Source organism: Pygoscelis adeliae, unplaced genomic scaffold (assembly GCF_000699105.1).
Source record: "Pygoscelis adeliae isolate BGI_AS28 unplaced genomic scaffold, ASM69910v1 Scaffold150, whole genome shotgun sequence".
Taxonomy (NCBI): Eukaryota; Metazoa; Chordata; class Aves; order Sphenisciformes; family Spheniscidae; genus Pygoscelis; species Pygoscelis adeliae.
The window spans coordinates 155,459-168,909 of record NW_008823872.1 but is presented as its reverse complement, the minus strand read 5'-3'; the positions used below and the strand labels follow the sequence as shown (position 1 = coordinate 168,909).

Genomic DNA, 13,451 nt, shown 5'->3' with positions numbered 1-13,451 from the left:
GAGAGGTGGTGGATGCCCCATCCCTGGAAACATTCCAGGTCAGGTTGGACGGGGCTCTGAGCAACCTGATCTAGTTGAAGATGTCCCTGCCCATGGCAGGGGGGTTGGACTAGATGACCCCTAGAGGTCCCTTCCAACCCAAACTATTCTATGATTCTATGAAATCGGGGTTCTTTCCTGCATTCTGATGTGTAAGGTGCCTGGTCTATGTTGGCAGTGTGTAAATGTTAATAACTCTAGTGTGTTGGATGATGGCTGAAGCAGCTCCCAGTATGGAATTGGGGTTTGGGTTGTTGTTTTTTCCCCCCTAAAATGTAAGTAAGACTGGGATATGGCAACAAAGCAGATAAATAGTACCTTGGTCCTGCTTATGTGTTTATCTAGTTTATGTTTCTCTAGTATGATGTGTGAAATCTAATATGAGATGTGAGATCTGGGAGATGTGAAATCTACTGTGAGATGTAATAAACTAGTATGTGTACTGATAACTTTCACAAAAGTGTGAAAGGACAAAGGAAGAGCAGGTGTTGCTGATCTTGACAAACCTGTAGGAAATTGTCTTCTAAACAGATGAAGTCTTTTTTTTTTCTTTTTTTTTCCCCTCTGCTTTTGTATATACTTTGTTAATCCAGGTATTCTTATGAACAGCAAAGACCAGTCAAATCCAAACCAAGAAACCAGAAAGGAGAGTGAGAGAATGGAATGAGCATATAGAAGAGGGACAAGCTGTGTTCAGGCCACACTGGGGAAAATCTTCTGCCCAAAGGAGAGATGATTTCTTCTAGGTTATTTTTTTAACAGTCAAGCTCACGTCGTTCAATAGGTTACTTATGGAGTAGATGTACATGCAGTTCACTGGCTTACTTGGCAGAGACTGCTAGTCTTCCTGCAAAGCTGAGGAAATATGGGTATGTGGAAGCTAGGCAACAGGTAAGGAGTGATAAATGGGAAGAATAATGCTGTAGGATTTTTAACATAAAGGTGGCAGCAAGCACCAGCAACCATCAGAAATAACTCGTTATAGTTATCAGTAGGCAATCTACTGGGGAATTAACTGTGATCTCTTAGATTTAAAATACTGTCCACAATAACGTATAAATGTACAAAACTAACCATGCTGGCCTTTTCAGCTAATATTCTTAAGTGAAAATCTAATTTTCTGTGGTTTCCAAGCCTCTGTGGACACAGAGACAAAAATATACTGCTGTAGGTAAGTTAACAGAGCTGTACTCAAAGCACACAGAGAAAGCAATCTCAATCACTCCCTTTTCCTTTAAACGTCTCTTATCTTTTGGCTTGGGATATCATTGTAGTTGAGAGAAGTAGAAGCATATCAGCATACTTAATCAATAGGTCCAGAACCCCAAACTGCTAATACAGATTACAAAAATGGAGGCTATTTTTGTTAGAAAATAGAACAAATAAAACAGTTATTGAAAACATACATAACTTTTAATGATACACAGTTCTGTCTTTCTAGAGACAGAACTTTCTCTAGAAAGACATTTCTGTCTTTCTAGAGACAGAAATGTGTAGAGGTGGAAATGAAGACAAGTTCGGAATGAGTTTTAGAAGGTACTTTTTGGGAGAAAGCAATAAATACCCCAGGTTGCTCTTAAGCTAAAAGTGTTAAGATAGTCTGAGTCATATGAACCTCTCCTTTATAAACTATATGCATATCTATGAGATATATTACTTCTTCAAAAGAGAGCATTTTTAGTATGGGAAGAAAATTTTTAAAGGACTGGTCTGGGCCAGTGAAGGAAGTTAAACTAGACTGTAAAACTTCACCTGATTTCTAAGCATTTTTTTCTTGGTTTTCACTCCAGTGTGACCGGAAATTCCAGTTGGCTTATATGTTGTTCTGTTGTTAATCCAACTCTATTCCACTCATTTATAAGAACTAAATATCCTTTTTGGTTTTGGTGGGGTTATCAAACTACCTTTGGCCACTAGAGCACTCTCTTCTCTTATCGTGTCAGTGGGTCTGAACGGGATATGGTTTGTTCTTAGTCCAAATTCACAGATCGGTGGGGGCTTGAGAGACAGTTTAGTCATGGCCTTATGGTTTCCTAGCAAAGCATTAACAGTGCATAACTAACTGAGTTTGTTCTTGCTTATCACTGCCTCTGTGTCTGTTTCTTCATTTTTCAATTGCAGTTCATATAATTTCTTCACCCATTCCTCCCTAAGCAGTGGAAGGATTTTCCAGAATGCATGAATGAATAGGCTAAAAACTAAAGAAATTAGGTAGGCACTTGCAGGCTGGCTAATGCTGGACATAATACAGTGTGACCCAATGAGCCGCTTACTTGTTAAGGTGGCAGAGATGTGAAGAAACAGATATGTAGCAAGCACAGTGCTAGTGAGAAAAAGTCTTGCAAGGGATTTCCATAAAGTATTCCTAAGTCTCAGAGCAGAAACGTAAATGGAGATCTTCCAGACAGTAATTGAGATATGCAAAATTCCATAGCAAGAGTGAATCTGAGCTATAAAACTATGTAATAGTGAAGTATGGGGTGTACTCAACATGTGAATGAGATTTTGCTCATGCAGATACTCGGTACTTATTAAAATCTAACAAAATTGCCAGGTCTGTCTTTTTTTTCATAAGTTGTAAAGAAGAAAACCTTAGTAAGCCACGTGGCTTTTCTTAAATTTGCTAGACTATTGCTGGTGGTCTGTAATTATAGCTCTACATGATAGTAATAAGACATTACTAGAGAACACATAAGAACATTTTAATTTCAGGAAAGAATTTATATTTTCCCAGATGGAAATCTTATTTCCAGGGTTTTGGGGTTTTTTTTATCTGAGTAAGTTTGAGGCATACTTACTACCAGGAGATTACATGAAAATAATTTGTTTTCACTGCACAAACTTAATATACTTGTAAAGATCTGATTATTATCAATAATTAATGCAAGCATACTGAAATTCTCTCAGGAGTGTGTTGCTTAGGTGTGCTCCATGCATTTCATTGTAGTGGCTTTCCTTCCCTTTTAAAATATTGTGCTTGACTAGCATATTTGCATTTCCTGTTGTTTTAATAGCTGGAATTTGTTGAGAAAATTCAGTGTTCTAAAACTAGAAGAGTGAAAGTGAGCCAGCTAGCTATTCTTCTGAAACTAAGAGTGCCCTTTTCAAGGCAGGGCATGAAAACATGGGGTGGAGGGAGAGTCATTCATTATAAACATGCTCAAAAAACAGTATGGAAAATCTAATGTGGAAACATGGTAGACTTTTGTGCTGCACAAGTTGTTTTCCTGCTCAGAAGAATGTTCCTTTCTTTGTTATGCAACAAAGCAGCACTAACTTCCCTGCACAGCTCATAGAATAGTTTAGGAATATATTAAATTAAAGTCTGCCTTTTAGCTGACCCTAAATGTTTGAGCAATCCTTTAAAGAAAAATCAGACTGAGGTAATGTTTTTGACACACTGGAGCAATAGCTGCAGTGATCCCTGAATGGAGCACATACAGTGATTTCTATTCAGTCTATTTGAATATGGCGTTCACAACAGACTCGGTACATTTCGTACAGCATTTTCACCCTGCATTCATAAAGGGTTTTCCTTCCAGGACCACTGAGGTCAGTAAGAGTTTTGTGAATGACATCTGAGACTAGGAGATTACGCTGTTTGTCTTTTTAACGAAACTACAGAAACAAAAAATAGCAACACTTAACCAGGCAAAGATGTCTGTGATGCTTGGTTTTGGTACTGCATGTCATCTTACAGTGAATTTTCTGAATACTGACTTACGAAAAATATTTAATCTGTATATCATTCATGCTTTCAAAAGATACTGCATTTACTAACCCTCCTTCTCAAGCTTTGGAAATAAGAATTATCTCTTTCAAGGAAAGAATTTGGGATTTATATATTATGAGCTTCAGGCTGGCTTCAACAGAGGTGGAAGAGCAAATAGCACAGGAATATCAAGTCTCTGAGACCTCTTGGCAATCAGGTACTGGGAATATGAGTCCCAAGACTTGGACAATCCATAATAACTTGCAGTCTGAGCAAAATACGCTTACACAAAAATCTTTTCTCGAATGGGTATTTTATTGTGGGCTGTTTGCTAACTTAAGAGGAACTAAAAACATCTTCTGTATGTATTTTCTGAACTGGAGTAACAACTATAAACTGGCAATGCTTTTGTACTCAGCACTTATATAAATGGTAAAAAGATGTTCCTGTAAAGCTATGGTTGTTTTTGGAAAGGATAAAATCATCATGTTCCATCCTCCCTGCAGAGCTTCACAGGGAGATTCTGTGTCTGAGACCACCCTGCACATGTCTGTGAGATGCTGAAATGCTAGGCTGTTGTTACAGATTACAACACAGTTGTCCTACAGAACTGAAATTTTATCATGTGTTCCTGAGGAAGTTCTCAGCTGAGTTTGATGGGTGGAATGGAAAACAACAGTAAACAATCAGGAAGATACCAGCAGTGCTCTTATTTATGCCAGAGAATTTTGATAGTAGGTTGCTTACATTTACCTGACAACAGATTTGCTGAAAAGCCAGAAACGTTAGCTTATGTCAAGTTCTCAGGCTGACTTACCTTTTTCTTCTTGAGAAGGTTTTGTGAAGCTGATGTAATTTTCTGTTTTATGTTGTTGTTTAGAACATGCAGTTTTTCTGTTCTTACTCAGTTTTTTAAACTAGTAGTTTTAATGCTGTAGAAGAACCTGTGTCAGGTTCTAGATTTGACACATTAATCAGATGAGAAATTTTTGTTTTGTGCGTGCGAGTGTGTTAGTGCATTTACTTCTGTGCAATAGAATTTCCTATTTGTTAGTCTTCTAATTTTATTTGGTAGCAAAACGAAAGACAGTTCTCCAGCCCTGTGAGTCAAATTCATTGTTTTTACTACACATTTTGTTGTTGGGGAGGGGCAGTTTATAAAGAAGACAGGCCATATTCTTCTCAGAGTTGCACAGCAAAAGGACAAGAGGCAATAGTCACAAGTTGTAACGTGGGAAATTACAACTGGATATAAACAAAAAGAAAAAATACTATTAGAATGGTTAAGGAGCACTGGATTAAGTTGATCTCCATCCCTAAACTTATAAGGCTCTTAGCAACCTTTTCCAACTTGGATGTAGCCCTGCTTTGAGCAGGAGATTGCACTAGATTAACCTCTGGAGGTCCCTTCTGACCTAAGTTATCCGATGATTATTCGTGCCAGCGTGAAGCGTGCATAAAATGCCACCAGATTGGAATTCTAAGATTCTGATTCTTCTCTAAAAAATACCATTGTACTGCTATAAAAAGGTCTTAGAGAGTTTATAGATGTGATATGTTTTTACAAACATTTATCTCATCATTCTTCTTTTCTGAGTTTTAATTTCACCCGCCTTCTTTGCAGACTGAGATCAGAAAAGGAATTACGCATGTGAATTAATAATAGTATGAAGAAAAAATAAATGTTATTGGGATAGAACTTTAATTTGGGGAATTCTGGGAATGTTTTCAAAAATCATTATATCTGGTTATCAGAAAGGTTATCACTCACAGGAAATACTGATTTTTATCTGAAACAATATTTGTGTAATATTTAGCTAATAGTAAAACATTATCTTCCACAGATCACTTAGTAACTCCTAGTACATAAGGTGGTTTGCAAAGACATAAAGCATACTTCTTAACCCAGTCCCTAACACATACATAGAGGATTAATATAGTCTTTTGTTTCTTTAATCTGCTTTTCTTCTACCAGTTGAATTCGCACCCAAAAAACTCTATAAAACCAAGACTTACATCAGATTAGCTTTCTGGGATCACAGTACTTTGTTTGGGCTTTTAGTTTGGTTTTGATTTCTCCTGTGATTTGGAGGAAGGTGTTTCAGGGGATATTGTGGGAGGATGTGGATGTTGAGTCAGACTTCTGTGACACTATTCATAGCTATTCTAATATTTTAGCTAATGTTTGTGTTCTGTGATGTTTTAAGACATTTTTCCATAGTTCACAGGAATTGAAAAGTGTATGTCTTAGTTTATTGTGGCAAGTGTCGGAACACATTCTGACAGTGCTGTTACTGAACCATTAGAAGAATATGTGAATTGAATGGTAAGGTGAAATGTTGAAAAAACTGCAGTTTACAAAGCCGTCTCAAGGGCTCATGCATTACAATTGCCATGTGCTATTGCTTCCAGTGGCTTCTGCCTCAATAGAAACTTTTTACAGCATAGTTTCAGAATTATTCTATTTCAGATCCTACAGAAGATTAGAATATTTCTACTTAGCTTGTTTTTAAATAAAATTGTTCTTGATGGAACATGATCTGTTGCTAACTAATGTTCAACATCGATAGCCATGAGATTTCAAGATACACAGAGAAAGGAGCTGATAAGAGTGGATTTTAATAGAGCCTTGTCTCGTAACAGGTAAATAATATGTAGCTACAAAATATAGTTTGACCATGTTTGTATCAACTCAAAAAAATTTATTAATGTGTCCCCACCTTTAGCTAGCAGTTGTCTTTATATGATGTGCGAAAATCAGATAAAGGACTACTGCTTTGAGCTGCCTCCATTGGTCCAAGCTTTCATGATGTCTGGAGTGCTTAGTATAATCATAGCAAGTGACACACATCATTGTGCGCAGTTTTTTGGGGTTGTTTTTTTCTTAATTCATACAGAATCGTTAAGTTTTGAGATGCAGAAAGATTGATTTAGTCCTGCTAGAACAAAATATAACTAAGTTCTAAGTTCACTTTGTAAACTGTGGTTTCCTCTTTAAAATGCACATCTAGCAGAATCTGATCTGCACTTCGTTTTATTAGAGGAAGTAAGAATATTGAAGACTGTATATAAAAGATTTCTACTGTAAGTGGTATTACAGTATTTGGGTTGCATCCACTTCATTATTATTTATCACTACTGGCAGTGGCTTTGTGTTGTGTAAATTTTGTATAAATTGCTTGTAAACCTGTGTTCAACATAGGATTACAAATTTAAGCACTTTGTATTTCCTGCAGATTGAGCGTGCAGTTACGGGATTTTTTTAATTAAAACAAGTAAAACCTATGTTAAGAATGGATGAAGCTGCACTTTCTTTCTTTCTTGTATTGTCTAGTTTGGGTATGTCTGGCTGTCGCATGATTCCATGAAGAGGCAAAAGAGCAGCAAGTCTCCTTTATACAGTGGTTGCCTTCACGTATTTCAGGAGGTCTTAGTCACAGAGTGCCCATGTGGCCAAGGGCACACTGGAGATGAAGTGTATTGTTATAACTCTGCCTCAGCAGACTAACTATTCCACTTCCCTAAGAGATGAAGTACTGTGCATTATGACTTTGTTCCTTCCTATGATCTGCACCCAAGGCCTGATCAACAGAGAGCATAGCTAGAAGTCCTAAAATAAATTCATTTTACACACACACACTCAGAGCCTCTGTACTCCTTCCCTGTAGTCATACAATTGAAATACGAAAACTGATTAAAGTATCCTCACAAAAGGCAAGAGTGTTACTCTTCCTCATCTTCATTTAAATGTATTCAATTAGTTACTGAAGTTAGTAGATGAGCCTTGCATTATGCTTTCATAGTAGCTTTCATGAGTTTTGCAAGACTGTGTTGCAGAATTATCTTTCAGTTTTCCAGAGTTAAAAAATAAAACTTTCTAGGCAATCTCAGCAATGATTCAGTTTTCTCAAACTTGACGACTGTATATTGTATATACTTCCCAGTCAGTATTTTTCCCTTAGTTTGTGATTGCTTTCTAACTGTTCTAGGGCTGTAAAAGCAGCCCACTACAAATCATAATGGTATCTGTGAAACTGAATGGCATGTGTTGATAAAAAGCAGTTGCGTACCATGCAAGAAATGTTATGCTGTATCATTAATTCATTTCAGCCTTAAGCCTTTTCTTTCTTATATAATTTGTAGAGGTAAAAGTACCATACGACAGAGACTAACTGCGAAATACCTGCCTACCAAACATTGGATATAGGTATATTTTTGATGATGAAGATAGCTGACATCTTGCCACACGTGACTTCTGTGTATAATATGCTTCTTTACCAACCAAAAATGACATTTTGTCTAGTCAGCCAGTGCTTTGGAAAAGTGCAATACAAATAAGAACAATCAGCATTTTTGGCAACTACAATAATCACCATCTTTCTGTATTTACTGAGAAATCCGGGCCTAGGCAAACTACTATGCCATTTTTTCAGTTAAATTCATAAATAAAAACCTTTTCTTTATGCTTTTGTAAATCATCACATAATCAAAACCTAAATATCATCTCCTGTTGTCTTCTAGCAAATGTAGCCTGGAGCCCCAGCCAAAACATGTGGTAATATCTTAATGTAGTAAATAGTGGCAGACCTAGAAGGCACTACAGTGCAGTGTTAAAGTCTATTCATTGTGGCCAGAGGCTGTTGTGCTTGCTGTCAGCTCCATGCAGACTGCCTGTAACTGTCATCAGCGGTTTGTGGCAGCTGTCACTCTTTCTTTTTTTAGTGTCCTTGTTATGGTCCTGCAAATTGCTCATAGTAGACATTAGCCTGTATAAGTCCACAGGAGCAAAATCTTTTCTGTCCTTTTTTAAGAGGTGTCATAGAACTCAAAGCACTAATTATGAAATTTTTCAACATGCAAATCCCAAGCTCTCCTTTGTGTAATGGGCCCAGACCACAGTGGGGGTAAATAGTTGCTGGCTGTTATATTCATTAAAAATTATGCAACTATTTCTGTTTGAAACACTAAATCAATTGGTTGATTGATTTGTTTGTTTCAGGAATTTATCTCTTGGATTTAATCTACATTGATTCTGCATATCCCGCTTCAGGCAGCATTATGGAGAATGAACAAAGATCCAATCAAATGAACAATATTCTCCGAATAATAGCTGATCTGCAAGTCTCCTGTAACTATGGTTGGTAAATTTTGTTATATCTATTAAGCCTTAACTAAAATTTCTTTAGTACAACATCGTGAAAGCGGATTTCAGCCCTGTGTAAAGGCAACACAAGAGGCTAACGTTGGTAGAGTTGAACACTAGTAAGTGATGTAGCTTCCACATCTGTGCAGTTTCAGTCTTACTGGTAAATTGGGCAAATAAGCATGTATTCTAAATTGTAAGGGCTATAACAGAAGTTGTGCAGAGTTTACTGCTACATGTGGACTACAAATGTCATGCTTTCAGGTACAGCTATTGCATTTGGGTTATATTCTGTTTCTACCAGAGGCAGTCAGAGAGAATTATATTAATATCTTTCCTTTCCTTTGCAGTAGATATGATGTCTTTAGAGTGTAGAATGTGTTAATTTCATTATCATTTTATTGTAAGTATCCTGATGGTATGTTTACAAAATGAAATACAAATATTTCAATCTATACAACCGTTGTTAAATTGTGTGTTAAATTTTTCCACATACCTCACTTGTTGATGAAGTGAGGAACATGAGAGGGCTGCTTCTTTTTGTTAAAAAGATTTTACTCTAAAATTCATTTCTGCAATTCTAGCCTGTTAGTGAAGCCTTATGTCAAGAAATGTGCTGGTTTGGGGGTCTTGACAAATACTCAGCATACTGTTGGTGACTTAGCACGACTTTTCATTACTTAAACATGAAACAAGCTGGAAAAGCTTGAGAGCAGCTGTACAATTAAATAAATTCAGAACATTTAAATGCTACAGTTTTGGAGAGTTTTGAATAGGAAAAAAAAATTAAATGTTAGATTGTGAGAAAATGAGGTGAGAAATTACTTGCGTATGCTTAAGTATCCAGCCCATGTCCTTTGTTGTCAACTTCGGTATTATAAAGTGTTTAAAGGTAGAGAGTAGGCATAATAATGTATGATTCTGAATAGCTAGATTATTGAACTACCATGTTCTTATTGTGAGTTTCATTTTGTCTTTGAATACTTTGAATGACAAAGAAACCTCATTATTTCACTGACCCTTTCCTTTTTACAGTTTTCGCAGCTTCCAGCATTACTATGCATTAATTTTGAGTGCTTTTGTTAAAATCGGAATGAAAATTAAAATATGGCTTTGAAGAAACAATACTCTGGAATAGCGGGTGCCTTTAAAACAGTTGTCCTTACAAGAGCATAAAAGTTAAGTTAGGTACTCCAAGGCATGTTCCTGTCCATGCACCATTCATCAAAGGATTTTTCTGTCATTCTGAACTTAGTGTGTGTCTTTCTTGGTATTCAGCATTGTAATTTTTAAGTCTCTTCGCTTCATGTTCATATGAGAATCACTGACAGCCGCAGCTGCAGGCTTTAATTTCCCCCAGAACAGTGAGCACAAAATTCAAGCAGGGTTTGCAGCAAATAACTCTTTTCCACTTGTGAGATAGCATATAATAAAATCCATTAGCTTTCATGATGATGAAATGCATCTGTGTTTTCTTTAACAACTGAGCATCACTTTTGCTCAATCAAATCTTTAACATCTTCTTAGAGTCAAGTAATATTTCTGCCTGATTTATTCTTTAGGACGGTTCAAATTCTCTGTTTCTATTAAGATAACCATAAGAACCAGAAAGAAAACCTGAAAGAATAATTAATTTTGGATTACATGAATGCATGAATGTTCATCTTTTTTTTGTTTGAACACTCCACAGATCATCTTACAACACTGCCCCATGTGCAAAAGTATTTGAAGTCTGTCCGTTACATTGAAGAACTTCAGAAATTTGTAGAAGATGACAATTATAAGTAAGTACTATTCTTTTTTTCAGGTTTTAGGAAATTTAATGGAAAGATCACTTGGCTGTTAGTTTGAATAGGAGTTGAATAAAAGGCCATTGGCTGAAGATGTTTTGGGGTTTGTCTGGTGTTCTTAATATTTTATTAATGGAGCTGATAATACCAGGATGCCTGAGTAAAATCCAGAATTGACAGTCTTCCTTTATGACTCTAACCAGATTTCCAAAACAAAATGTCTTTGTAAAAGTTAAAAGCAGATGAAAATCTAGTCTTTATTCTATTACATGATTCTGTATTCTCAGAATTTTGTTCAGGAACCCTAAAGCCGTCTCCAAAATGTCCAGGATTGACTCTATGCTATTGTAAATAATATATTAAAAACATCTTCCAATTTCAAATTACTATTTTTAATAAGCTGGTACTTAAGATATAAACCTGGCAATTTTGGGGGTTTAAGCATGTTAAAGCCATGCTTACAAAAGAGGTGGAGAAGAGCTAATCCACACAGTGGTGTGAAATAGACACCATAGAGCACACTGGTCAATATGTGAATGTGCTTCAGTTAAAGGAGGTGATAATCCCTGGCCAATAATTCTGAAAGAACTAGCACATTAAATTATAGGTCTGGCAGCCAAGGTTTTAAATAACTCAACCAAGGTAGATGCAATGCTATATAATTAGCTCTTGACAAATATAGTACCTCTATTTAGGTGAACAGAATTATAAGTATTCAAGGCAACCAGATGTTCAGTAATATGATGGTGCTATGAAGGATTTTAGAATATGTTTTGGAGAGCAAGGTTGCTAACGAAATTATTTAAAACTAGTCTTGTTACCAGTTTTATTAAATACTTCAGTTAAGAACTTTGTCTCAGAATTTGTGTGTACTTAGACCATATGCTAATAAAAGTGTTGGAAGGGTTCACTGAAGTAGAAGATGGTTTGGATATCACAAAGGAAGAATCAGATGGCCTGATGACTAAAATGGTAGTGACACAAAAATCAAAATGTTACATATTTATTCTAACAATAATTTATGGTGTTGATCAGTAGATGTCTGTCAGAAGTGAGATACAGCCATGAAAAGACAAATTTATCCAGCTCCCTATCAAATATAGTGTTTCTATAAAGAATTACATTGTTAATACTGCTTCAAAAGGAGTTGGTGAGACCTTATGTGGAGTACTGTACGTGATTCTGGCCATCCATGCTTAGAGTGGGTTTAAAAAAATGGTGATGCAATCAGGTGAATAAAGTCTGTCTTTTAACACTAAAGAACTAGGTTTGGCTTTAACCTAGAAAAGGAGAAGTTTAGGTGATAGAATCACTATGTATAAACACAAGTGGAAGAAAATAGGGAGGGTAAAGAGCAATTTAAACTAAATTGTAATGGTAGCACAAGGATAAATGAATACAAAAATTTAGAAGCTAAATGTTGAAATATGGTTCCTAACCATCAGAGTAATGGAATTCTGGAATGGCTTCTTAATCAGAGTAGCAAGACAAATAATTAAATAATTTTAAGTTGAAACTTGATCAGTTAATGAAATGAAGGCTACCAGTTGATGTTTGTGAAAAGAAAAGAGCAGATTCAATGAATCAGAAGACTGTGTATTACCAGTGTGGGGTCATACATATAAGAGCATAAAGAATGACCTACCCTAACCATTCTACATTTCTGTGCAATTATAGCTGATATTGCTGGCATACAAATACAAAATCCTACTGAGACAGTTCAGGAAATAAAGGTGTCACAATATTAGAGGCAAAAAAAACGCATGTTTGAGCATAGCATGAGTCAAGCAATATGTCTTTTCTCTCCGATTTTGAACATAACTGCAGTTGGTGGTAACACCAGCTGCCAAAGTTGTTCCACTTAGCTCTGGTTCAGGCCACTGTGCATACAATACTATTCCTCAGCCAAATCTGTCAATATGGATTCTTGTGATAAATGTGTGTGGAACTTTGGTTTTCCTGAGAAAATAATTCTAAAAGTAAAACCATTCAGACAAGGTATTCTTTTGGAACTTCTCTGAGTATTATCGGGACATACTTCAAATAGAGAGAAAATGTCCAAAATTTGTCCCTTTGCTTAGGGTAAACTTCAGCAAAAGAAGCTGAACCAGCATTGGGTAGTTCACTGCAAAAGATCATACTTGGCTGTGGTTTGATAGGTTTGTGCTTTTGTGTCTGTTTGATCACAGATACTAAGAATAGTGATGTTTCTGTAGGAAAATTATTTGGAAAAAAAGAATGTGTTTGTATGATGTTTTCGTAGCAAAATTTATCTGCTTCATGGAATTAGAATTCCTGCCAGAGTACTGATGATAGAATGCATATGTTCTTCCTTTTCTCATGACATTGTAGATGTTTCACAAATAGAGATGCATTGTGCAACAGATGCACATGGAACATTAGCATTCCGCACAGCCTTTTGAAAAGGTCAGGCAGTCCAAGACTTGTGTTAAGGGTAGTCTGAGATTTAAATCTCAATGTTAAAATTTAACAAATAGTCATTATTTACTAATTTCCCACATACTTCCGTGCTTCATTAAAGTCGCGAACGTAGAGCAAAATTAAACTGAGTAGTAATTGGTAAAGGTGAAGAATTGTCATTAGTATAGGCTTTACAGCCCTTGGATTGGATTCAAGGAACTGGTCATGTTGCTTAATTTGATTTTTAGATGGAGTTTCCTGATGATGCATCAATGTTAACATTATATATACAATAGCTTTCATGAACTGTAATATCTTAGGAAAAACAGATTAAACAAGTGGTTTC

General features: G+C 36.1%; 1 protein-coding gene across 1 annotated transcript in view; it reads left to right on the top strand.

Moving 5' to 3' along the window:
- Positions 1 to 13,451, top strand: part of RALGPS1 (Ral GEF with PH domain and SH3 binding motif 1) — a 129,308-nt gene that overhangs the window by 84,157 nt on the left and 31,700 nt on the right. The window contains exons 11-12 of the mRNA XM_009334264.1: positions 8,751 to 8,888; positions 10,585 to 10,678. Of these exons, the coding sequence (XP_009332539.1) occupies positions 8,751 to 8,888; positions 10,585 to 10,678 (232 nt within the window). The remainder of the gene's footprint in view (positions 1 to 8,750; positions 8,889 to 10,584; positions 10,679 to 13,451) is intronic.